Below are 27,147 nucleotides of genomic sequence, written 5' to 3'. Positions count from 1 at the left end.
CTCAAAGGAAACTTACAGAACACTTCCCAGAGACAAGCCTATGAACTCCACCTCATCAACCTCCTGGATACTAAAAATCATGAACTATAGACATTGGATTTATGACACACATTATAACCTGTCTGACATCTGACTCCCCAGGTATCTCTCCACTATTCATCCCCCTTCTCTCCCCGCCCCCCCTTCTCCCCCCAGTCTCTCACCCGTTGACTCCTCAATCTACATTTTCACTGACTTGTACGTATACCAGACCAGCCTCTGGCTTGTTTACTTTTCATTTCATCCAGGAAGAGCACACACCAACTGCAGAAACTTCCTTAGCCTGATGAAGGGTTTTTGAACCCGAAAGCTTGCTTAATAATTGTTTTTCCTACTATTTAAGTTGGTCTAATAAAAGAAATCAGATTCACACAAAGAACCTTGTCTCCCAGAAACAAATGCATTCACAGCAGGTGGGACTGTTCCCCAAGCCTGTTTTTAGGAGGCACATTAGAGCCAAACTGACAAGCGGCTCCAACAAAGACAAGTCTACCTGCATTACACTACACAGGCAGGCACGCTGTTTCTATTGCAGCTATTTCTGGTTCAGCTGCAATATGCCTCCTGCAAACAGAGGTTCCACCTGGTGACAGCAGCATTTATCCCCAAGCGACAGCAGCATTTATCCCCGGGCTGCTACTGCTACAGGGTGAAACTTTGCTGCACACCTGCTGGGAGGCGTAGCTTTTTGCTCCAGCTGCTTGTCAGTTCAGCTTCAACGTGCCTCCTGAAAACAGAGACACACGGGGCAATTTCACCGTGTGGCAGCACTGCTGGAGTTGCAGCACTCCAGCTGAGAACCACTGGCCAAAACAAACTAGACAAGAAACTACAGTCCACACCTTTTTCAGTCCTGTAACCAACATTCCCAAAGTGAAGGCTTAATCTACGCAGCACGACTACTGATGCTTTAACTATGGTGGCAGGGCTAAGACACCTGTGATACGGGCAGCCGGCTCAAGAAAAAAAAGGAGTTATGCAAGCTTTCCTAAATGGTTGAATCTCTGCAGGGCACTACCAGAAACCTACAGCACAACCGTGTCCACTTCGGGGATTTTACTGGCACAGCTATGTTGGCTACTGGGCATGAATATTTCATACCCCTAGTTGATGTAGTTTGCTGGAAGAACTCTGTAAGTTAGACAATGCCAAAGTTTGATTTTTACTACCACTAATCTAATATAGTGTTCCACTTGGGTTACACCAAGTCTCTGGAACTCTTTAGTGAAAAGTGCTGAGCTTCTGATACAAACATGTGTTCATACATGGCAAGTCTGGAATAACTATAAAATGACTTCTAAAAGCATTAGCTAGCAAAAGAGATAATGACATCCAGGATAAAGGAAGACCAGGATAAAAGATTAATACTACATATGTGCAGTGTAAGCAAATTCTAAATACAAATGCCCCCGTTAACTGACAGTACAAAACTCTACCAGTTACATAAATAATAAGTCTCCCCGAGAAAATCAATGAGCTTCTTAAAAACACGGGCAGCCTTTTTATCTTTGTATTGCAAACATTTTGAGACAGAGATGGTGCTTTCTTTTTGGAAATCTTGTAGAATGTTGTTGGAAATAAGTATCAGAAATAAATAGTGTTATCCTACAGTAATTAAGATTTATCACGATTGTGGATCAGTTGAATTCAAGGTATACTGTTTGGCAAAGTTGATGAGTTATTCCACATCAGATACCCGAAGGTGACATGCAAACCACACAGAAGACAGCTGAGCTTTTATAGAGTACATCCTAGTGTTCCAGTACAGTGCTGTTCAACCTCTGGCCAACAGGCCATGTCACCTGACCAGTGGAGCTGTCCATGGGTCCAGAAATTTGGCAACAGGGGAGTGGTGGCAGCATTAACTGCCACCACTCCCCCACAGCCAAATTTCTTGACCCATGGTGAGCAGCGTTCCCTCTAAGCTATGCGGTGTGCGCAGCTGCGCAGGCACACTCATGCCATGCTGCCAGGCACACCTGTGTGGCCACACACACCACACAACTTAGAGGGAACGCTGATGGGGAGCCCTCCAGACATAATGATAGAGCCCTGTGTGCCAGACTGCACCAAGACACAGGGTTACTCCATGGCCAGATCCAGCATGTGGGGCCAGGCCAGCACACAGGATCACTCCACAGTAAGATCCAGGGCACAAGGTCAGGCCAGGCTGGTGCATGGGATTGTTTTTTGGCCAGATCCAGCACTCAGGGCTGGGCTGAAGCTCTGGATTGCACCTGCAAACCAGCTCCACATGCCTATTTTATGATGGATCTGGCCCAACAACTGTCTCTGTCATGAGCACAGAGGCCCCAATCCTTGCTCCTGCAGCTGATGAGTGTTGTGTTTTGGTTGTTTTTTTTAAGTGCCAGGACTGGGCAGGGGATGGGGCTGGGCAGGGCAGCCATGACAGCTTCTGCTGCAGCTCCCCCGCCCCGGGAGAGGCAGGCACAGCCAGAGGAGCTGGGGGAGAACCTGCAACCGCCCGCCTCCTCCCGGCCAATCTAAATCTCTGAAACAACATCAAAACTCCACAAGAAGAGTCAGCCAAATCAAAACGGTTCAGTGATCTAAAACACTGAAATGAATCACTGTTCTCCAAAATGGCAGAATCCAAAATCGAAACAAGACACTGTCATTTCGCACAGCCCTAATCCGTGCACATACAGCTTATAGCAGCTGTGTTATCTATAAAAATCTGCTTTATCAAGTCTAGAATAGGTTGAGTTCCCATTCAAAACAAACTGACACGCCTAAGCCTACAATATTCACCTTGGTTCCAGGTTTTTATTAGAATAGCTTATATAGTCTACTCAGGTCCATGGTAGAACAAAGATATTCTTCCTTCTTTGAGATTAATTAGAAGCCTCTGATATTAGAAGAAGCCTCTCACCCTGTACTCTTGGGGAACCTCTTCTCTTGCTCCTGGACAAAGCTATGAAACAATTTTTAGGGGATAAGAAGGGTCCCTGAAGATGGATATGAATGACTACATCCACCACCTATTTGTCTCGCGTTATAGCAGACCACACCTGGCAGAACAGGGCAAAGTAGTTCCTGGAGGTAGTTGCTGACTCCTGATCAGTTTTGATATGTTAGTTTTTGATATATCAGTTAAACTGCTTATGCAGCTATCAAGGAGGTGTGTGAAAGGAGGCAGATGACAGCAGCTTTTTCTGATATTACCACCATTTCTATTGTTCATAGTCTGGTTTTCTGCCTTAGGAGGTGCATCTGCTGCCTCAGAAGGTATTTGTAGGGCTTCCTGTAGAAGGACAGTATCTAAATCACAGGGGATTTCATGATGTTCCCCAGGTTTTCAGAGCGGGCTACTTTGCATTAAACTGAAGAGCTCCACCCCTTTGAAAGGTAAGTCTTACAAATATTATGCACCCTCCTCAGTATTCCCATAGCCAGAAGCCAGAGGGCTTATGTTCTGGTCATAGCTGTGGTCATCAACTTGCAGTCATGTCCAAAGCGTCCATGGATTTGGCAACTACCTAGCTCTTCATCTCCTCCTCAGCATCTTGAGCATGCCTGGGTAAAAAGGGACTCACCCTGTCCTATGTTAACAAATTGCACCTGACAAATAATGCTTGATAGTTTGCCACAGATACTTGCTATAATGTTGGCAATAGATGTTAACCTTAAACAGGAACAACTTGTGAAATTTTTGGAAGGACTTCATAGCATTTTTCCACCTTTTCAGAGAATGTCTGAACAGTGGTTCAAGTTTGCAAGAAGGCTCTGGCCCCAGTTCCATTATGACTTCATTAATGTAGAGGGTGATCTTGGTGGGAATTGAGCAAGTAGTCATAACGTTAAAGTTTTTGTGTAAACTTCCCCTGAATGACCATTATTTCTACGCTCAGTGTTATTACAATACCATTTCACAATCTCCTAAAAGGCTTGAACTTGTCAATCAACAGGGCAGACTAATTGGACTGCCTAGATATAAAAGGTTCTTTCAGTGGGGACTGCTGAGTACTAGCTTCAAGTTCTGATATCAATGGTCTGGGTAGTGATGTCCCTCAAGAGCCTGCTCTCCTTTTATTGGGTTGGTAGGAAGAAAGAGTAACAGGTTAGATATTTATTGTCAGTGGCACTGATAACAAAAGGAAACGGAAGAGAATCATAGCCCTCTATAATTCCACCTGGGAACCCAAGATGGAACAGCATGCATGTATAGACCAGACAGATGCTGTTGTTCAAAAGACTCCCGTTTCACATACACATGTAATGGAGGTCTACACTGTCAAGTGTTCTGTTGGAAACTTCACATCAGTTATCAACACTGCAGACATTACTCTTGTGAGATAAGGAGCCAAGATTTAAGCTCAGGAGCCAAAAAGCCCAGCCATTCTAAGGGATTTCTACAGAATCTTACAAAGTACATTACTAGATTTGGAATGCAAGACCTCTAGCAAGATGCTAATTTAAACAAAAAATAAACAAACTACATTGACTTTGATTGTATTTGTTTTTGATTTGATAAAGAAGGCAACTTTTACAAGAAAGACATTTCAGGATATTATTTGTAAGTTGTATTCCAGTAAAGGCTGGAGGTGTCACCTAAGATTGTGACAGGCACCATACAAACACATAACGAGAAAGAAAGATTCCTGTTCCAAGTATGTTACACTCCAAGTAGACAATACATATGCAGGATGGTGGGGAGAAATAAGAGTAATGAAGAAGATAATGACTTGCTCAAGGTCACAGAAATGATGACGGCTAAACCCGGAACAAGAACTCAGATCTCCTGACTACCTGTGCAAGGAAAACATTCAGGTTATTTCCTTTCCTCTTTTTCCTCGCAAACACATCATAGAATTATAATCATTAGCTTCCCCCAAAGATTCCTCCCATGCAACATAATAGAAATCCAGCCTACCATGCATCATTTAACAACTATTCAAAGCCATTATACGTGATGCAGACCCCACCATTGGTGCTGCCCCTCAGCACTGAGAAGCAGAGATGGAAAGGCTTTTGTTATTTTCTAGTGTTCTACTGAACTGAATGGCTTGTTCACGTGGGGAAGGATGTTTGGGTTCTGGGAGAGCCATGGCTCACCTGGGGGAGAGGAAGGTGCAAGCAGGTGGGTCTGAAACTGGGGAGTGAGGAATGTGGCAAAAGATTTTCTGTCACACAAGACCCAGATATGAACGGATCTTGGGAAGATTGGGAAGCATGGTTGGGATGGGTGAAGGGTGAGGCTCTCCTGGATGAGAGGCAGGGAAACAGGACTGGCTGGGGTGAAGTTGTTAAGGTTTTCAGGTATCATTTGGTAAGTCTGTTTCTGTTTCATACCTTGGGGGTTTTATTGTAAGCCATGCTGAGCCTTCTTTGGATAGGGTGACACATACATTTTTAAAAAATTAAATAAATAAATATCATCAGCATATGGATGACAGTTTTATGTCAACTTTTTAATCCATACACACATAGCAAATTTAGGGACACAATGCCTAAATGAATTCGGAACCTTTAAAAAATAATCCACTGAAGAGCCCTTTAGTATACAGGGAAAATCAGGACTATTTCTCACTAGCTAGATCTGAAACTTTAGAGGGAAAATAAGTTTCTTATGATGCTAAGATTTTATTTCTTGAGTAACCAAGCCATGACTTAAACACTCTTCTGTTTCTGACAGCTTCTTTTTCAAAATGTGGTTTAATGATCACATAGCGTTTAGAACAGAGGTTGTCTAATCAAATAATATATTAACTTTCACCTAAGAGGACCTAACTGCAAGTCTGCTTGATGTTACAAGTGAAGTATACTGACTTTCACCTGCACTATAGCAAATATTTGTTTGTTTCAAGCAAATCATCTGATCACTTTGAAGATCTCTCATGGAAAAGCTGGGTCAGTCCTACTGCAACAACAGTGTTTCAATTCATACTCTTCTGTAAGGATGCTTTTACAGTGATTCAAGGACACAGTAATGAAAAAAGAGAGATTATTCTTCTATTTATTACATAGAACCCATGAATCTACTGTGCACTTCTCAAAAGCTACATGGCCAAGCATATAATGTATGTAGCTTACAAGCACTGTAATTCTTAAATAAAATTTGGAGGCAAAGAAATTAGGTTTTTGATACAGCACCTATGTTAAAGAAATTAAGTTTTTGAGTGCTTGACTTTGCAAGCCAGGAAATATAAGCACTCAGGTTGCCCTAAATGAACCATACCTACATACATTCATTATACAGTCTTTACTATTATAATTGCATATAACTGCACATGTAACTTTTAATCCTTAATTTTGCATGTTTGTATTACCAAACCTTTCTTGTTTTACTATCTAAATGACTTAGGTGAGGAAACAAATGATATAATGTATGCTGTCATTAAGAAACATCTACCTAGTCTTTGGTTAGAAAAATGCATCTGATAGTGCAAAAATATGAAAAAAAAATCCATAATGGCCTCTCACTGTGTCATCTGCAGGGTTAGGGACCTTTGACACTTGAGTTAAGAGTAGCTGGTAGCCATAAAAAGCTGCTGTCCTCGAGGCAGACTAACTGCTATATGGGAAAGTTTTACTCTCATCTTCATTTGAATCAGAATTTCATCCATAATGTGTCTGCATGAAATCAGGTATTAGTTATATCTAGGAGTCTACCAGACTCAAGGAGGTGGCCAGCCAATTTTGCAGGCAGATCCTTGAGCCGACCACCATTTTAGCAGGCTGAGTGCTGTGCGGCCCTTGACACGTCTGGTTGGTTGAGAGGCCGCAGCAGTCCCACCCCTCCCTGCAGGTTGCCACATGCTCTGAACCCTGGCTTAATTACCCCACTAAGCCTAGGGAAGCCATTAATCCACATGTTATTAAGTATCAATTAATGGCTTCCCAGGCTTAATCAGGGTAATTAAGCTGTGGTTTCAAGCCATCCCCAAGGAGCAGACTCCCCATTTCTGGTGGGCTCACTGCAAAAAAAACCCAAAAAAACCTAAACTTATCAGCAAGCAGAGAAAAGCATGTTGGAAGCCCTGCAGTCGGGGGGGGGAGGAGGCAGAGGTGGAGGGAAAGGGGTGGAGGGAAGGGAGGGGCAGGCAGGACTACTTCAGCCCCTCCACCTCTCCCATCTCCTCCCCACCTCTGCCTTCCCACTCCCCTAACCCCAAGACTGCAGGGTTTCCCATACACTTTTCCCTGCTTGCTGATAGGTTGGGTGGGGGGATTATTTATTTATCTTTTTGCAACAAGCCCACCAAAAGTGCAGAATCTGTGCTTTTTCACAGAGCCCACCCAAAATTACAGTTTCTGTGAAAATAGCACAACTGCAATTTTGGTAGGTTCCTAGTTATATCATAACAAAATATGCTGCTTAAATATAACATTAATATGTACTCAACTGAACTACAGAAGTGGTTGAGTACATATTACTCAACTACTCATTCTACTTCCTCCACATCAGGACTGTATTATTTGTATAGTTATTAATTTATGTTTATTTCTTAAAACAAAAACCTATTCTAAAACATGAATTCTCCTACCTTGCTCTATGACAAAATTTTAGAGATATCAACCTTACTTCTTAATCTTATCTGATATGAGAGAAATCCTGGGGTAGGTTTTAATTTCAAGTTAAGTTTTTCATTACTGGGTGCCACAGAAGAATGGAACTCTTTGCCTTTAAATGTTGACGCATATTTTTAAGTCATTTACATAAAGGAAAGCAACTATTTTTAGCTGGAAAACTAAAAATATATTGTATAACTCAAGTGCCCCTAAATGACAAAATGCTTAAGTTTTATATCATCAGTCATCAGGTTTTCAGACACATGAAATGATGAAACCAACGCAACTGGAATTACGTAACTGATCTTTGCCCTACTAAGAAAATGTATACATTATTACGCTAACTTAATTACTCTTACATTGCCCAGTCACACTGCCTTGCCCTGAAGCCCAAATACATAAGAAATGTGGGTGAGAGTTGACAAAAGAAACAACATTCCTGCAACTGCCTAGTACCAGAATCCAAGACAACTCTGAATTAAGGCAACCTCCAATAATTAGTTTCTATGCATAGAAAAATTACATGTGTTATAATTGTCCATGTATAGATTCTAATTGTTGAAGAGTCATTTAAAATTCTGGCCAGGTCAGGACCAGAGCTACTGCAGCTCCCCTGCATGCTCCCTGTGCCACATACCACATTCTTCCCCACGGTCACCCCCAACATCTTCCCTATGTGGTCATCTCCACCTCCTAGTCTCCTCCTGCACTCCTCCCCATGGTCTCTTTTGCATCCCCCAACCCCACCCCACACCACACAGTCTCCCCAGCTCCCCCCATCTTGCACTGTGCTGTCTCCCTAACTGCCTCCCTCCAACTCTGAGAAGACTCCCCAGCACCTTCCCTCCCTGCGCTCCCCACCACTGTGTGGTCCCATGCTGCCCACTGCACAAGTCACCTCAACCTGATATAAGTATATTAGGGGTGTGCATCAGGATCTGGGAGAATGTCTGTTCACCTGGGCACCAAGGAAAGACAAGGTCCAATGGTCACAAACTGCTGGAAGACAAGTTTTTTCCATATGCCCAATCTAAAATACTTTACCATCCAAGTCTCCAGACTCTGGAATAAGTGGTGCAAGAATCTGACCCAAACTGACTTCCTGCCCTTTGCGCAGGGGCTGGACTCAATGATCTCGTGAAGTCCCTTCCAGCCTTAATGTCTATGAAATCTATGAAACCCACCCTGGCCCCAGCAAGGCAGCAGCAGCAGTTCCAACCATGGCCCTCAAATACAATACAAGATCCTTCTCCAAACATTAAATGGGGAAAAATCTTCATCTTGTATTTGAGTAAATATAGTACATAATAAAGTTATGGTGGGCACTATGAAATTATGTTCCAATAATGCTTTAAATAAGTCTTTAATATTTCTCCAAGCTTCATATCATACTATTCCTAAAACATGGCATAGGCCAGATATATGATACAATCTCTGGTCAGGGATGTGAGGAAGTGGGGTTTGTTACAACCAAAGCTGTGTTGGCAAAAATGGATAGCATTGATGCGTTTTTATTGTGCATTTTATTTTAATGTACTGGAAAGAGCAGGGTAGGGTATGAAAAAAGTGCCAACAAAAGGGCAGATTTATTGGTATAAGTCACACCTACAATAAAAGTGTTTTGCTAGTACAGTCAACTGATATAACTATCCCACTGAACCAATCCCAGTATGGGCCTGTCTTCACCCTTCATGATGTTCCCCAAACAGAATGTTGAAACCAGACCGTTTTCAAAGGGTAAAATTCACTTTTACCTGCAGAGAGACAATGTAATCAAGCAATCGAGTAATTAGGAGAAGGACACAGGCCAGACTACAAGATGAATGGTAGCCATTGCTCCTAATATTCCTTACTCAGATTCTACACACTGCAACCCACTGCCCCTTCTACACAAGACCTGTTCACAACCTGCAAAGAGCGCTCTTCCTGACAAGCTGTGATAAGAAATTCTCTAGCCCAAGACTCAGCAACATTTTCTGACAGCAGGCTAGAATCACCCAGCTCGGATCTAATGCTAGGACCCTGCTGCTACCACAACTTCTCCCCAGGCCACTTCTTTTTGCCACTTCGTTGCAGCGTAGCACAGGCAAAGTCCCTGCTCCACTGAATGCCAATGAAGCTCCCAGTCCATGAGCTTTATGGGTTAACAAACCCCGATCTAGCCCATCTGCTTGCTCTACTCCCCAGAACCCACATCAGGCAGAAGAGCACCACAAGATTTAGATGGTACTCGGGGCTTTGGATGATTTGTATCACTATTACACACAGGTTTACCATGTTATTTCAGTATGACAAGCAAGCCCCAACTGAATAGAATAATCAAAAAAATAAAAAAAACTTGGTAAAAGGACTACCCCTGCTCCAAGTATAGCTACATTAATTAAACGATTCAGCAAATTAGTGTAATATAGGCTGATGGGGTGGAGCGAGGATGAGGCAACACTAATGAGAAGATAGATACACAGGCTAGTGATGCAAGAAACGTAGTTCACCATCTGCCAAGCTTTTAATACGTAGGGTACTCTAAGTTTCATAGCCGGCAGCTGATAAAACACTGTAGGAAAGAAACAGCCACCAATGAAGGAAGGTAACAAACCGACAAGCAATGAAGACTGCTTTAGCAGAAGCAGCATGTAAAATGGATTTGAGGAAGGCAAGGATCCAAAAAATGAGATTACAGTAGTCATGATGCAAGAAAAGACTGGACATGGAGAAAGGGCTAGACGAGGGTCAGATTATTTTGATTCAAAATTGCTTTTGAATGAGCTGAAAACTGCCTTTTAAAGCAAGAACTCTCTCCTTTCCTCACCCAACTACATATGCCATTCAACTCAACATTTAAGAGCAGCTCCTGGGGCTGTGCAGGGGCCTACAGGACCAAAAAGGTTGAGTACCACTGCTTATCTGTGTCATGCCCTTCACCAGGATTGGTGCCCGAGTGCCCGACCTTCTAGCATACAGGGCTATGCTACCTGCCCCACAGGAGCTCTGCACAGGCCTGGAAATCTGGCAGCAGGGAAGCAGCAAACTTTCCCCATCACCAAATTTTCAAACCTGTGGGCAGCCCCACAGGCCAAAAAAAGAGGCTCTGGGAGCTGGGTCTGGCCCACAGGCCCAGCACCCCCAATCTAGAGCGAGTAACCTCCTATTAGAAAATGTAACATTGAGGTTAAACTGCCTGGCTGATATTTTCTTCGATTCAGCCAAGCACCCCAAAAGCCGCATAATGGGTAAACGCAGGCTGTTGCCCTGACTGCTTTCACTCAAACCAGTGCCCACATCTTGAGGTGCTGTTTAGCCCCGGGGACCTGTTCCCGCTTGTTGCTTCTGCTCACTGCCCGGAGCTCTTCTTAGCTTATCGGCTGGGCAGCAAAAAACGGAGCAGGGGAGGAGGCCGAGCTCCATCCTTCCCGATGTGTCCTGGGGGTTTAAGACCAACCCTCCGGCTCCGGCCCCGCAGTGGCAAGGGCCGCGCTGCCCAGCACCTGCCGTGGCTGCAGCACTTCCCCCCGGGGCACCGCGAGAGCACCGGGCGCGGGGCAGGGCCCGCGGCGAGAGGGCCCAGGGTCCAGGCGCTGCCCACCCCGCGCTCACCCGTGCTGCGCGGCCTCCTGGCGCCGCTTGTTGAGGAGGCAGAGCAGGGCGCAGGCGGCCGCGGTGGCGCCGGCCATGGTGGAGTAGCGCACGGTCAGGTACTTGCTGTAGGCCGCCATGCTGGAGCGCCGCACAACCGGCCGCCCCGAGCCGAGCCGAACCGAGCCGAGGCTGGCGGCGCGCGGGGGATGCCGGGACCCGCCCGGCGCTTGCGACAGCAGCGCCCGCCCCCGGGCCCGGGGCCAGGGGCGGGCCGGGGGGAGGCGAGCCAGGCCGGGCGGGGGGAAGCCTCAGATAACGGGCGGGCGCCTTGAGGAGAGCTGTCGCCTGTCACGAAGGTGAAGGTTGTCCCTTACCCGAAGGGTGGTCCTGCTCACAGGCCTGCAGCGCCCTGACAGAAGATGGGGATTAAAAGCTTTTTCATCGTTTTGCTGCAAGTTTAAGTGATGCTCTGACTTGTGAAGGGGACATCCAGTCCCACATGACGTGCTCACAGGTGACCTGGAGAAACACAGACCCCATAACATGACGTTGAGGTGGAGAGGTCACTGGGCCTGTGCCTGCGAGCGAAGGGCAAGACCGAATGGGCAAGGGTCAGACCGGCAGGTGTCCCACAGCAATCCTGGGGTGCTCTGCTAGTGAACGATGCCTGAGCAAAGACCTTCCTGATCAAGCTGGCAGATGACACCACACTAGGAAGGACTGGCAACATGGGTAGGAGTAGCATTCAGACAGCTCTTGATACCTTGGGCTGGAGACAACAGAAAGAAGTTCAATGCAGACAGACATAAGATGCAACTGGGGAAGAATGATTAAATAAACAATGGGAGAGAACTAGCTGGGTGGCAGCCTTCCCAGTCTTGCTAGAAAGAATCTAGGGCAATGATTTTCAACCTTTTTAAGACTTGAGGTGCCCCTTGGAGAATGCCAGCTCTTAGTTTCCACTTGTTTTTTTTACTACAGATAAACCAGAGCAATTGGTTTGTTGCAAAGAAGTCAGAAAGACCACAACAGGCCTGAATGGTTTTGACACTGTGGATTCATATTTGGAACCTGAGTTCACCTTGTGAGTCCTGCATGCATAGCTAACCATGCTAATATTGTGGACACCCTGGCTACGAATCACTGATACAGGAGTTTTGATGGATCACAGACTCGAGTCATCAATGTGACACAATTACAACATTTTGTACCATATCAACAGGAGTATTAAGTGTAAGACACGAGAGGTAGGAGTACCACTCTACCTGGTATTGGTTGTACCAGAATACTGTGTTCAGTCCACATTTTAAGAAAAATATGGAGAAATTAGGGTTTCAGAGGCAGGTGACAAAAATGATAAAGGGGTTAGGAGGCAGGCCATATGGGGAAAGCTTAGAGAAAAGGAAATTAAGTGAGAACTTGATAGCAATCTTCAAATATTTGAATGGCTGCCATAAAAAAGTGAAAATGACTGTTCACCTTTGCCCCAGAGGACAGGACACAAATCAATAGCTTTAAATTGCAGCAAAGTAGATTCCGATTAGATATCAGGAAAAATGTCCTCATTGTTAGAATAGTAAGGCAGTGGAATAGACTGCACAGGGATACTGGACAATGGGGATACAAGCACTGATCAGGAATAGTCTCGGAGTAGCATTCTGGCATTTGTACAGGGGTCCAGATGGGATAACCCTTGAGGTCCCTTCCAACCCTATAATTCTATGACATACCCAGAGCAGATACCATCAGAGTATCCGCTAACTAGTTAGTTGAAGAAATGGTTAGTGTGGACACAATTGCAGCAGTATAGCTGTGCTTTATAACTGTAAAACTACTTTCCTATAGAAAGGAGAAAAACTCTACCAATGTATCAGGTCTACATGAGAAAAGTTTTGCTTGTATCACTATAGTAGCAAATACTCTTAGTATAGATACAGTTATACCATCAAAAAGTGTTTTGCTGGTGGAGATTATGTCAATCTGAAAACCAAAAAAAGCAATACCAGCAAAAACAGTTACGACACTACAGCTATTTACTGGTTGCGAAATGTCTCCAAACTCAAATTCATTGCCAACATTTTTAAGCTGGCAATGCTTTCAATGTACCTATATAACTTCCAGCTGTTATACGTGAGCTCTCAGTGTGGAGCACAGCCAGACCTCCTGCTTTCATGTGGCTTCAAGGCCCAAAAGGTAAGTGCTGCTGCCCACCTCTCTACCCTACTGCTTAAATCAGAGGGGAGGGAGAGAGAAAGGAAGGGCTAACAGCAGTAGCAGTCCCCCAGGTTCCAGAGCCCTACAAAAATGGTGACTCTGGTCAGACCCTGTCCTCACTGGTTATATGGAGCTCCAGTAGGAGCTCATACTGACCAGGCAGTGAGCTCGGAACTCATTGCACAAGACATGGCACTGCCAAATTAGGTGACTGCACTCTCCTTCGGCCCCTTCTTGGATATGCTTCTGCTAGAATTGGCTTGTCAACTTTCCTGGGGGAGGGGGAGTATGCAGACTTACTTTGAAATAGCTGCATGGCTTTCACTTCACACCTTTGCAAGTCAGCATGTATACTAGCCCTCAGACAGACAACCCTGGAAAGCATTGCTACAGAACTTACCCCTGAGTAGATGAACCAGATGCTCTATTCTAGTTGCAGGATACACACACTTGCCCTGTACTTTTGGAAAAATCTACTCAATTCCCTGCCCTAGCTGGCATACTATAGGAATTTGCACTGGATGCAAAAGAAAGTACTAGGAACAGGTAAAAGCAATTACATGCCCAAGAGTGCTTTTATTGTTTCCATTCCCCCGGTTTTCTAGGCTTCTCTGTCCTTCAGTGTGAATGATATAGTGCATCTGCCTTTTGCTTCTTTGTCTTATCAGGCACTGTACACTCTCTTGGGAAATTTAAGATGACCCAGTCCCTAGAGTTTCAGAGCATCGTTATTCTTATATAAAATTAAAGTTGACAGAGAGAGGGGGCATACATTTTCTAGATTATTTCTAGAGTATTGGATTCTGAGTATTTGATTCACGTCCTTTCCCCCCACCCCAACTTTATATGTGACTTCGGGTAAGTCAGAAAACTCACAATGATTCAGTGTTTACATATGTTAAGTGAAGATCACAGAAGTGCTTTGAGGAATAAGTAGAGTTGGAGTGTTGTTATAGCCATAACTAGCAAATTGCCTCTCATGAATGATGGGGGGGGGAGCGCCACCGCCCAACACCCCATGGTGCTGCCACTCTGCCTCCGGCCCCATGGCCCCCCCACCCCCTGCTCCTGTCTGTCTGCTGGGGTGGAGCATGGCCACCCCTTGGATGTGGCGGTGAGGCTGGAGCAGGGGTCCGAGGCCAGCGCTGCACTGCCAGTGCCCTGTGCTGCTGCCACCTGCAAGGATCAGGGCCAGGGGGCCAAGGCCAGCACTATTAGCCTCACCCCTCTACTCCAGCCCTCAGTCCTTGCCTTCATGGCGACACTCTGCAGAGCACTCTGATCAGTTGTTTTAGTCAGCGGTGTGATTGGCTGCCAAGACAACCAATCAGAGTGTGAATAAAGCATTATGGACAGACAGACAGAGAGACACACTAAGGTTTTTATTATATTACAATGAAAATGCTGGAGAAGCAAGGATTTTTTGTGATATTTTTTATTGAACCAAGTGTATACAGTAGTTGGGAGAGCTGAAGAACAGCCCTTGATGCCCAAAAGCTTGTCCAACAGCTCTCCCGACTGTAGCGGTGGGCCAATAAAAAAGATCACAAAAAATGCTTGCTCTAAGATTCACAGAAGAAAAATGCAACAGATATGCAAAATATTGTTAGTAAATTCATGTGCATAAAGGTTTTATTCTCTTTTGCCTAGTAGACCACATACATTATTTACACATTTATATTTAGACCTCATAGCAACAGATACATTTTGTAGGAACATAAATAAGGGCAGTTCCACCATTTTAAGTCAAATAATTTGCATCATTTAAACTGTGAAAAAGGAGTGCGGTCCTGATTCCAAGGGTGTACTGAAGATTTACAAATAAACTGCTGCTGCTGCTGCTTTTCATCTCAGGTCATCATTGCAGACATACAGAGTGTAGTGTGTCACCTTTCATTCCTTCCCAGGCTTGTTTATCCAGTAAGTCCAGCTTGGCCATGGTCCTGTGTGCCCCAGTGTCTAACCTTCTAGTTGGCTGCCAGCCTCTAGGGCAGACTAACCATGGCTGTGTTTGCATTATTTTCTCTGGCATTCTGTCATCTGTTTGTCTTCTGCAATAACCCAATCATTATGGTATTCTGAGGCATAACTACTGGTGTCTGTGCCCTGGGGAGCGGCAGTGGCAGGGCCAGTTGGGACAGAGATTGTGTCCATGGCCTCCATTTCCTATAGTGGTGCCTGTTTCCCTAAATGCACTTCCTTCCAGTCCACAAAGTAATTTTGTCAGTATATTAGTCTGATGTATTTACATTTTGATACCAAACAGAATGTTTCTATCAGTCTATAATTATAGTAAATTCTGTGTAGCCTTGTCTCTCAGACAGATCCTTGATGAAACTCTGTGTAGCAGGGCACTAGGGTGACTGCTACTGAATAGTAGTAAATGGGCTCAGCTGCCACTCTCCAGGACAGCAGGTGGGAGTTGCTATGGTAACAGAGTGGGTCAGCTGACTGCCAGGGGGCAGGGCCTGGCCTTTATAAACAGAGAAGGCTAAGGTCAGAGTTAGTTCCCTTCTGGCAGTCTAAGGGGGTAAGAGCTTTGTTAGAGTGAGTAGGGTGGTGGTGTGTACCAGTGTGTGGATACAGGGTGGAGAGGACCCTGACAGGGATGAGAGAAGGATAGCCAGGTTGGCCTAAGATTTGTGTTATGGCCTAGGGGCTTTGTGTTTCTGTTTTGGTTGGTTGCTGTGATTATTACATTGGAGAACTGGGCAAGGTTGTAGGGGTGGAGGAGGCCTCATTAGGCGTTCGCCAGTAAAATGGGGGTGTTCCTGGTACCACAGGGGGTGCTGTATTTTGGGGGTGTCCTGACCCCAGCCCAGTGTGGGCTGCTTTGGGAAGAGCTCAGTGTGTAGGCAGAAGCCCCAGTGGGGCATAGGCTTGAAGAGGTGGGTCTGGGGGCCAGGTAAGGCTATGGCTGCCTGAGCCCCAATCCAGAGAAGCCTGAGTCGGGTGCAGGATCCAAAAAGGGATCTGGGGGCCAGGTAAGGCTAAGGCCGCCTGAGACCCAATCCAGGGAAGCCTGCGGAGAGTGTGGGGAGTGGAGAAGCAGGAGCAAGGGCCCTGGTGGGAGCGGCAGGGGTAGGACAGAGTCCTGGTACAGCAAGGCAGGCACTGTGCCAAGGAAGGCAGCCTCCCATTAATAATATACCAGCAAGATGTGGCAGGCAAGAGAGGGTGCATTCAAGACCCAATTTGGCATGGTAGCCAGGGGGCGCTAGGGGAGGTCATGGCACCCCTAGAGAGCATCCTGTTGCACTCAGTCTTGATCAAGTATCTTATGTATGCATAAAAATCTACTTTTTCTATGCCTACTACCCCTTCAGTATTTCATCTATTGTCCCTTTTTTTCCCTAGATGCAAACATTGCATTTTTGGGTGTTTATTCTAAGTTGCCCTGACCTTTTTTTTCTAAGGTATCATAATTAATTTTCTAATGATAAGCTTCTTATCATCATTAATTCAAGTTATATGCATAACTCTAGATTATCCAATACCATGGTCTCCATCTTATCTAACATGCTTTATGTGCAGTTCATGATCATAAGATTACATACCCCCTTGTTTTACTTGAAACAATTGCTTAATCTTCCAGTGATTTTTGGTTTTACAGCATTTCAGGAGTCTTTGTATACACGGGTAGTTTTATATCGCAGTTCTCTTTCCTGAAATGAGGAATGACTACTAGTTTCCACTGTCAGTTCACCAGCAGTTATTTTTACCTTGTATGTCAGTGGCTTGATTCTGTTTCCATACAACTTTATATTTATGGATATTGTTTCCGTACCTTATTTTCCTGATGCGTCGCTTAGTGTTTTTTTTTTTGTTTGTTTGTTTTAGTCTCTCTTCCCCCAAACCTTTTACTTGTCCAATTTTTTTTTTTATTTCTTCACTTATTTACATAATACTTTTACTATTTCTGCTTTCCCAGAAGTAGACTGGCTTGCATCTTTCTTACAATCCTGTTTTGCTATTTGTCCTCCTTTTCATAGTTTGCTTTACACTTTCCAACAAGTTTTTCTGCTGGATTTTGTATCACTACTTTGACTATTTCCTATCCCATCCATGGAAGTTAGGTTCCTGAATACTTTTGAGTTGCAGTATGTTAGATCAGGATTGTTGGCACCATGTAACTAATGTTTTGTACAATTCCAGTCAAGACAAATCTACTTTAGTACATGCTAAATTAGTACAAATAATCTTTAAAATGAAAGTTTTATCCTTTTCTCTAAGTCTTACCCTAAGCTGGAGGAAGCTTCATAGAATATGGCTGCCAAACTCTTAACAAGTATCTACTGTACATATATAAAGTGAAAATTTTGGGGGCTATAAACTGGATTAACTTGGGTAAATTTTCATATAAACAGCAAAAGGAATGTTTCAAACAGCAGAATAACTGTCATGCAAGACTTAAAAGTCTCTTCTCTGGTGTTATCAATGAAATGGTTATAAGTACATTTATTAGCACAAACAAATCAAGGTATCTTTTTCTTAATTTCATGCTCTAGAATTACTAAGTCTTCCTTGCCCCACCCACAAAAAAACAAACTTGAAGCAAAAATGCATTACAGGGGAACTTAAACCAAATAGTTAAGATTTTTCCAAAACTGAAATCAGAATCCTCTGTAATGGGAACTGTTAGTCAATCATAACTTTTGGCAGCACTCTCAGGATATTTTGACTATTTAACAAAAAATATTAAACTGGGAATTCTCTTATCTTCACAAACAGGAACCTCCTTGTCTGTCTTTTTTTTTTAATGTTACTCAGTATTATCAGGACAATATATCACATTCTGTCAGTTTGTCTTGAATGGTAATATTCGCTTGGTGTTTTTCCATAGGTAGAGTTGATTCACAGTCTTTGTTTTAAGAGAGTATGGGCTCTTTCATGACTTCTGGATGATTCTGTTATTTTATGCATAAACTGACAATGATGTCTGCACACTTTAAAAATATTAAGTATGTTTTAATTAATTAAATTAATGTTTTCTGAAATATATTATTCCATGACCTGTAAGGAAAAGCTAGAATCTCCATTTTATTTTAGGGAATGGATAACATGGAAGAATCTAAGAGGCATTTTCACCAACTGCTAATAGTGTAGGTATGTGGATTAATTTTTAACGTGGAGTCTAGACTGACACACAAAGAGGAGGTACAACTATTTGGCTTCTCTCAGAACACGAAGAACCTGTATTACTTGCTGTTGGCAGTTAATCCACAGAGCCAAATCTGCTCTGGGATCCATATGTTTCACAGCAATTAAAAGAACAGTATGGTAATTGTAGGCAGAATTAAATCTTTGAACCTAAATATTAGGGAGAGTAACTTAGAAATATTGTGAAAGGGCCTCAGGTAGGTGGAGGAACAATATTCCTGGATTTGACATTCAAATTAAATAACTTGGCAGAAGATAAGAGCATTGCAATCTGATTGCAGTTGCTGCACTTAAAATTAAAACTACTACTACTAAAATGTTATGTTTTCCTTATGAACACTTATGCACTTGATTATTTTAAGCACTTGAATAGTCTCATTGATTCAGATACTCAAAGCTAAGCAAAGTTCTCTGATCTTTTGCAAGACTGGGCTAAGGAGTTATCATTCTGGCTTCTCTGGACAATCCCGAAAGTTGAGCTAGAGGTGGATTAAGATTTACTGGGGCCCTGAGCAAACAAAATTAGAGCCCACCCCATAGAAGCTAGACACCAGGGTGGGAGGGGTCCCTTCCCCTCCTGGTGCAGCCACTGCCAAGGGCGGGGCGGGCCTCCATGCCCTCTGAAGGAGGCTGGGTGGACCTGGCCAGGCTGGGGGCAGGGCAGCACATGCCCTCCTCTCCTCCCTGCCCCCCCCCCCCCCCCCCCGGCCCCCTCTCCTCTGCCAGAGCAGAGATCATCAGGTGAGGGTGAATGTGGGCTTGGGGCTCCCCACTCCCCTTCTCCCCTGGATGAGCTGCCTGTAGCTCCATCCCACTCCCTGCCCCAGCTCTGGGTCCTGTGCACCACCCTGGCTGGACAGTGCCTCAGCCCCTGCCCCACTCATCCCTCCCTGTGGGGTGTCAATCTGCCTGCCCCATGTTCCTCCCCCTAATTCAATGTACCTGCAGGAAGTTGGCTGCCCAGCTGTGTTCCTAGTCATGTACAGCCACACACATGCACAGGGACTGTGCTAGGGAGGGTCTGGGGGGGTGGCTATAGTCACTCCAAAAATTTTCCATAGCCACCCCTCCCTGCGCTCCCTGTGCTCGCACCTGCAAAGGCACAGCACTCCCAGCCCTGGCCCACTGGTGCCTCCCCTGAATTTCCCAGCAAACCCAAGCAGGACCCACTGCAGGCTGGAATACTGCCCTCCTGCAAGGGACACCATTGAGTTAATCTGCCTATGAGTTGAGCCTTATTTTAGCTAAACCCATCTTCCCCCAACTTTTCTTGCATCAATACACTTAAATACAACTCATCCATATCTTACAGTGTGTTCAGCAGTCTATTTCATTAATAGGAGTTATTAGCTTTAATGTAACATCTTGTCAGCTTCACTTAACTGCTCACCTGTGGGGCTGGGGGAGAGAAGAGAAACAAGAGAAAACAATACCATGACATCCTGTTGCACAATGTTTCACTGAAAACTTAATTAGTTCTGATATTTTATCCCATGTAGAACAAGGAAAAGAAAGTTCAGCTTAAGTCCCTCATATAGAAACTAAAATGAATGAATTCTGAAAAACTCTTACCTTCTGTTTCTGGTTGACAGGACTGGGAATAATTCGCATGATGTGCTTAGTAGTCTTCCTATTCAGTGCATCTCCAGCACTGATGTGTTATAGTGTTTTGTATTAATCTATTATTTGGTATTTAACTGAATTAAGTTGTGTGTTTTTGAAGTTAAATTAACTACATATTCATAACCACGTGTATGTCTTTAAAAAGGAAAAAAAAAGGAAGGATTGCTCAAGTCTAACAAAAGGATCACTACAGCCTAATACAACTGATCACATAGGGCACTTATACACATACTTTTTTCCCAGCAACATGCTGGAGATATGACTTTGGAACAGACTTGATTAATTGAGTCTGCTGTGCATGTGACCTGAGCACTGCACAGCACTATGTATTACACTGTACATTACACTGCTCAGTGTACAGTTGTACATTTCACTGCTTATACATTAGTGAGCAGAAAATGGCAGTGGTGTACTTTTGAACTAAAGCACCTCTGAGGTATTTTAGTTCAAAAGTGCACTATTTTTTCCCAGCACTGACATGCATTTCACCACTTAGACAACTGTATGTGTCACATTGCTGGGTACTTTTCAAAGCACCCATTGCTGCAACACATGCATGTGTAAAAATGCCCTTAGGGTTAAGCCATGTTTTGCATCCAAACACTGTGGACCTTACTACATGCTATTTTTAGGCAACTTCTTGAGCTCTTGGATTGTTTCCTGGTTTGTCTACACATTAACACCTGAAATTGGTTTTAAGCATACTTTAGGCAGCTTAAAGTTGCACCATTCCAGGGCAGGTTTATTTCTGATCCATGTTATCCAGCTCATATTCCATTAATGTGTAGCCATTTCCCACAGATGAGCCACCCAAGTTGCAGTCCTCCAGCATCCCAAGATACAGTGTCACCTCCCCCACCTCCCTGTTGTCTGTGGATAAGTTTTCCATCCTGATCTCTACTGCCCAGGCAGCAGTTCTAGCATTGGCAGAGAGAGCATGTATTATTTGTGGGGAGCTGTGCACGCTTGCATGTATGTGTACACCCACACAGCAGGTAAGTCTGTCACATGGAAGAAGCATGGGGGGCAGATCTATGCTCATACAGTGAGGGAGGGAGTGGAGCAGAGGCAGGGGCTGAGGTGAATGAGGCCCTGAGGCCAGGGTGGGCCGTGGGACACTTGGAGCATAGGCAGCTCACCCAGGGATGCAGGGGGAGGCTCCTGCCACTGTGTGTACCTGGGCAGAGGCCCAGGGGACATGTGCCCCCCCCCCCAATCTCTGGGTGCAGCGGGCTGGGCTCTGTGCCCCACTGCTGCTACCTCTGGAAGTGGTGCGACACCATGAGCCTGCTGCACACCATGAGCAGCTGCAGGAACATGGCATCGCACTGCTCCAAGGTAGTAGGGCGCAGAGCCCAGCCCACAATAGCAGCATACCTCCGTCCTGTGCATAGAGCCGGGGGGCACATGCTCCCTGAGCCTCAGCTGGGGTGCACACAGTGGTGGGAGCCCTCACCCACACCCCTAGATGAGCCACCTGGGCTCTGAGTGTCCCACAACCTGGGCCCAGGGCCCCATTCACCCCTGCCTCTGCCCCATTCCCTCCTCACTGTGGGAGGTGTTGATCTGCCCCCCAAACCCCTTCCCCATGACAGACTTACCTGCTGTGGTGGGCAGTGCTCTACACGCTGCTGGGCTGTTGCAGGCTGCGGCTATGCGTGTGTCTGTATGTGTCCCTCCCCTCCTGCTGCAGCCACCCAGAGCTCATGCCCGAGCTGACCTGAGGCCTTCTGTGCTGCAGCCGCTGCACCACATTTGCGGGGCTAAGTCCCATTAGCTGTGGCCTTCTACCAGCTTGGTGCCAGAACTCATAGATATCTCCCCCTCCCACCTCTGGGAGTGTGACCTTCCTACCTCCAGGGGTGCAGCCTCCAGAACACATGCCAGCTGGCTGGGTCACAGGGCATGGGCAGGTTCAGGAATGGAGTCTGGGGAAAGGGGGCAAATAAAAGCCAAGGTAGGGGGTCAGAGCAGGTCTCTATGAAGTGGGACTTGCTTCCTGGGGCAGGAGCAATAATTCCCCCAAAAGCACTTTCACTCTCTGATTCCCACTTCCCAGCCACCTCAGGAAGCACAACCAGCTCCCCCCATACCTCCCCCCATACCAATTTATTAAAACATGAAACCCTCTTTAGTTTACTTCCTTTTTATTTCTTTTAAACTTTTTTTTCCTTCCAGTGGCTGATATCCTTTATTTCACCTCTTATCACCCACCCCATCCCATTTAACTCTCCACCTCCCAGCTTCATGTTCCTGCCTCCCACCAAGCCCAATCGCACCCCCCCCCCCCATCTACAGGGGAATAAAGGCCTGTCCTGGCTCACCAGCCCTGTACTGGCAACTTACAGCTATAACTCCTAGTCAGTCTCCTCCTCATCAGCCCTCTAATAGCAAGTCATACCTGTGCAAAGGGGGGAGAGTGGGGAAGGAGGGAGGGAAGGGATAGTCAGAGGATTTTAGCCTTAAGGTGTGACTGTTCCAAACTTGAGCTAGCACTAAAACCAATCAACATGTGAGCAGCTCAAAGTGCAACATGGAACAAGGCCCTAACATGGTCCCATAATATTACCTCAACATTATGTCATCTGTATCTACTGTAGTAGGACCAGGCCCCAGGGTTAGCCATGATGTCCCCTGGTGGCCATGCACCTTCTGCCCCACTCCAGCTCTTGGGGTACTTTCTCTTTTCCTCTCACCTGCCATGCCTTGTGAGAATTACTTTATTGTAGAAAGGAGGCTACCCCAGGGCCCCAAAGTCAGCCCTAGTCTTTTTCCCTCCCAGGCACAGCTGATCTCAGTCCTGCACATTAAGCACTAAGTGGGGGGGCTTCCTGGCCCCATCAGTGCCTCAGGGCACCAGTTACCTTAAGGGTCATTCATAGTCTCCATCCTTCTCTGTAGTCATGTCCATGCCTCATGAATGATACTTTAACTTGTCCACTAGGCCTCATCTGTTAACCAACCAATCTACTTAGCCTGGCCCTGGCAAGGCTGTCTTCTCCCTGTGCCCCTGGCCCTAGTCTGGCTTCTACCCATTTTAGCCTTCAGCCTGCTCTGGCTTTGGTCTCTCTACTGTGGGCTTAGCCTTCCACTCTGGATCCCTGTCCCTAGTTCAGCTGCTGTGCCTCTATCCTAACCCTCAGCCCTCTGGATCTGGCCCTAGTCCAAGCTCCTCCCACTGCATTATTTTCCTGACCTCAGGGTCCCTCTCTGACCCCAGGCTGGACCACTCCCATTGGTCTTGACTTCCCCAGCCTCAGTCTCAGCCTGCACTAGCCCACATCCCTCTGGGTCCCAGACCCTAGACTAGGCTGCCTGAAAATGGATGCCCTGCCAGGTACCCTTCTGTGGTTTCCATACTTTCCCCATAGCCCCAACCCAGTCCCTTAGTTTCCAGTTTAAATACAGCATAAACACAAGAAAGCAGAGAGCTGGTGCCCTCCCCCCAAGAAGAGCCACTGGCACTTCCAGGCTCAGCATCCAGCCACAGGGGGACCCCTACAGCAGCCTTCAGACAGTCCCTACTTGGCCTGCCCTTGCCATTGACGTCAGTGCAACTGCCTGTGGGTGTTTCCTGCTCACTGCTGCCATGCCTCCACCATCACGACCACCGCTGCCACCTGCGGGCAGTCACCGTGCCCCCCCAGCCTTGGGAGGCATGCATCTCCTGTGAGAGCACCACTGGGTGGTGTCCACCAGCTCCTTGGATGCTTTTGAGGACCAGTGGGTGCAGTCCGGGGGGCTCTGCTTGGTGTCCCCGCTCAGGTACACTTATTTTCATGTTTTGACCCTTTGACCCACATGACCCAAAAACTTTGACCCTATTTTTGCATTAGTTGTCCCAAGCATTTTAGTGTGTTATTCATTCATTGGCCCCACACTGTAGGGGCCACTATTTAGTTGGGTGGGCCTTACAGTCCATGGCATTTGAGTAACACAAATAGACAGGAGCTCCTCCCTCAGCAGTATACAGGACTAAACTGACTGCCTAGTCTCAAACACTGGTTTATATTCCTGCCACGCATTGTTGGAATTAACTAATAGATGTTAATAAGAGGGAGGCTGCCCATTTCCTGCCTCAATGCCCGGGGGTGTACTAGCTGCAGCTCCATTCCTCCCCTACACCACAGCCCAAGCCTCACAGATGGCATCTAGATATTATCATCGTAACCGGCCCCCACTCTGGGCCCCAGAATCCTCCTAATTGAACCCTGCCTGGATTCCTCTCTCCACGTGGTCTCACTGGCCTTCATGCTAGGCAGCATAGCTCCCTGAACCGCTTCCCCTTCGGGTGTGGTCCCCCTGGGACCTTTGGCTCACTAGCCCTGGCCCATCTTCAGGCCAGTCAGAACCCCAGGCACGCAGCTCTTGGGTGTTCCTTGCGGTGGGCCCCTGGCCCTTTGACCCTTCTGGTCCTGGCCCCAGCATTGAGCAGTCAGAGGAAGTTCAGAGAGGCCTGAGTCTATGGCCCTTTCTCTTTCTCCAAGGGCCCACCCTCCAGGCCCTCCAAACAAGGGGTAACCCACCCGTTTGTGGGGACTAGGGGTTAAGGTGCCCCAGTATCTGGGGGAACATCTGTTCACCAGAGCGCCCCAAGGGATAACAAGATCAAACCGTTATAAATTACTGCAAGACCATTTCAGGCTGGACATAAGGAAGAATTTCTTTACTATCCAAGCCCCCAAGGTCTGGAACAGCCTGCCATCGGAGGTGGTTCAAGCACCTACATTGAACACTTTCAAGAGTAAATTGGATGCTTATCTTGCTGGGATCCTATGATCCCAGCTGACTTCCTGCCCTTTGGGCAGGGGGCTGGACTCAATGATCTTCCAAGGTCTCTTCCAGCCCTAATGTTTATGAAATCTATGAACCCCGCCTTTCACCGGGGTGGTAACTGGCCTGGCATTTCCTGGGGGCTCCTGTGCCACTGTGAGCCCCACCAGGCCACCCACTCCTGGCAGGGTGCAGTTTTAGGTCATATCCAGGACCAGGAACCTCCTGACCATCCCCTACTGCTCCTGCCCTTACCTCAAGATGATACCAGCAGCCCTTTGGCCAGGCAATGTTGTTACCTGGCCTCCAGCAGCAGAGCTGCCCTGTTTATATGAGCAGCCCCAGATTCAAAATGGCTGCCCTCATCGGGCACCTGGCAGCTGCCAGCTCCAGGTCTTTAAAGTGGCAGGCACAAACAATGCCCTGCCACACCCTGTTAACATGGGGGCCAGGTTAGGTCCAAGTAAGCCTTTAGGCGATTGAGGCCACAGGTGGGCCAGAGGCTGACTGGATGGGGTGGCTGAGGAAGTGCTGCAGGTAAATAACAGTGCGAGTAAGGAGCCCCTAATTCAGAGCAGCTGGGTGAGTGACCTGGTGAGGGACTAGAGCAGGGGCAGGCAATTATTTTGGGCAGAGGGCTGCTTAGCAAGTTTTGCCAAGCTGTCGAGGGCCACATGGGTAACCCTGCCCCTTGATAGGTGCCCCACCCCAGTTGTCATCTTGGGATTGGAAGTCCAGCCCCAGTCCTCTGACCCTTGCCACTGGAAGTCCCTCCCCTTGCCCCTGGAAGTACTCCTTCGGAGGAGAGGGTTTTTGCTATCTTAGAACCAGGAAAAAAAAATTATGTACTAAAATCAAATACCCATAATATTATATTTTAATTCAATTAAAAATATATTTTTGTTGTGATACCTGTGTGTTTGTGCTTTATATGTAGAAGTGATTGCATAATAGCTCAAAATGTAGACTTACTCCTGTATAGTATGGGTTGTGCAGCAGTGTTGGGGGGTACGGGTGGGTGGGTGGATGTGGAGTTTGTGCAAAGCTGTGTGTGTGGTATTTGTGGGATGTGTGATTGTGTCTGGAATAGGGTGTGGCTCTGAGGTTTGCAGGAAGGGTTGCAAGGGGGGAGCCAGCTGGGCACTTGCTGCCCCAAGCCTCATGGCTGCGTTTGCACTCTGGCAGCTGCCAGGGAAGGGTCTGTCAAGCTTGCGGGGGAAGTGTGGGGGGCTTCTGGAGCCACTGGGGGTGGCACAAGTCGGTGGGGATATGGCCTGGGACATGGGAAGCCCAAGGAGGTGGTGCAGAACTTGCATCGCAAGCCTGAGGCTTGGGGTAGCAAAGGCTTGGCTGCCCCACCCCCACAGGCAGCCTGGGGGTTGCCAGCACCCTGGGGGGGTGGCCCAGCCCCCCCCATACCCTGCAGGGGCCCGGCAGCCTGACAGCACCTTGCCCCCTGGCCCTGGGACAGGCAGGGAAGCTAAGCCAGGAGCCAGAGCAGAGCAGCGGCTGGTTTTCTGCTTTAGGAGCTCCTGCAGCTTCCAAGAGGCTGGGGGCCCTGGAGAAGCTCCTGTCTGGCCCTGGGGGTAGTGTGGGGGGCCACCTGAGGCCACTGCTGGCGGCACATGGCCCAGGATGTGGTAAGTCCAGGGATGCGGCATGGATGTTGCATCTTGTGCCTGAGGCTTGGGATGGCAACAGCCTGACTGCCCCCACCCACAGGTATCCTGTGTGCTGCCATCCTGGGGCGAAGGCCTAGTTCCCCCTGCGCCACAGGGGTCCAGTGGCCTGGCAGCAGCTCACCCCCCCAGCCCCAGGATGGGTGGGAGGCTGCACCAGGAGCCGGATCGGAGCTGTGGCTGCTTTTTTCCTCTGAAAGCTGCTGCAGCCTCCCCGAGCTTCCTGCGCTCTGGGCCAGGACCCTGCCAGGTTGTGCCACCCCAGCAGCCTCAGGAGATGACCCATGCTGCCCCTGGGGCTGGCCAGGAGCTTCCCTGGGGTCCCTGGGCTCCTTGTGGCCACAGGAACTTCTGGAGCAGAAAAGTGGCCATGGGTCCACTCCTGCTCCTGGCACAGCCACCCTGCCCATCCTGGGGCCAGAGAACGAGCTGCTGCTGGGCCCCTGTGGGGCGGGGGGGGGCCTGGGCCTTCTCCCCAGGGCGGCAGCACCCACTGGAGCCTCCTGTTACTGCCCCCAAGCCTCAGGTGCAGGATGGAAGTTCCCCACCG

At 47.0% G+C, this 27,147-nt stretch overlaps 1 protein-coding gene across 3 annotated transcripts in view; it reads right to left on the bottom strand.

Annotated features, from left to right (window-relative positions):
- ABCD3 (ATP binding cassette subfamily D member 3) overlaps positions 1-11,375 on the bottom strand; it is a 66,255-nt gene extending 54,880 nt beyond the window's left edge. For 2 of the 3 annotated variants that reach the window (XM_090047259.1, XM_090047260.1), the window contains exon 1: positions 11,167-11,374. In XM_090047259.1, the coding sequence (XP_089903385.1) occupies positions 11,167-11,285 (119 nt within the window). In that variant the 5' untranslated portion in view covers positions 11,286-11,374. Of the gene's footprint in view, positions 1-11,166 lie in introns of all 3 variants that reach the window. The other variant, XM_090047261.1, reaches the window with a different exon arrangement.
- Between the last annotated feature and the right edge of the window lie 15,772 nt (positions 11,376-27,147).

This window comes from Crocodylus siamensis, chromosome 5 (genome assembly GCF_052110815.1).
Source record: "Crocodylus siamensis isolate JL-2025a chromosome 5, ASM5211081v1, whole genome shotgun sequence".
NCBI classification, from domain to species: Eukaryota; Metazoa; Chordata; order Crocodylia; family Crocodylidae; genus Crocodylus; species Crocodylus siamensis.
This window is presented reverse-complemented; position numbering and strand designations above follow the sequence as displayed.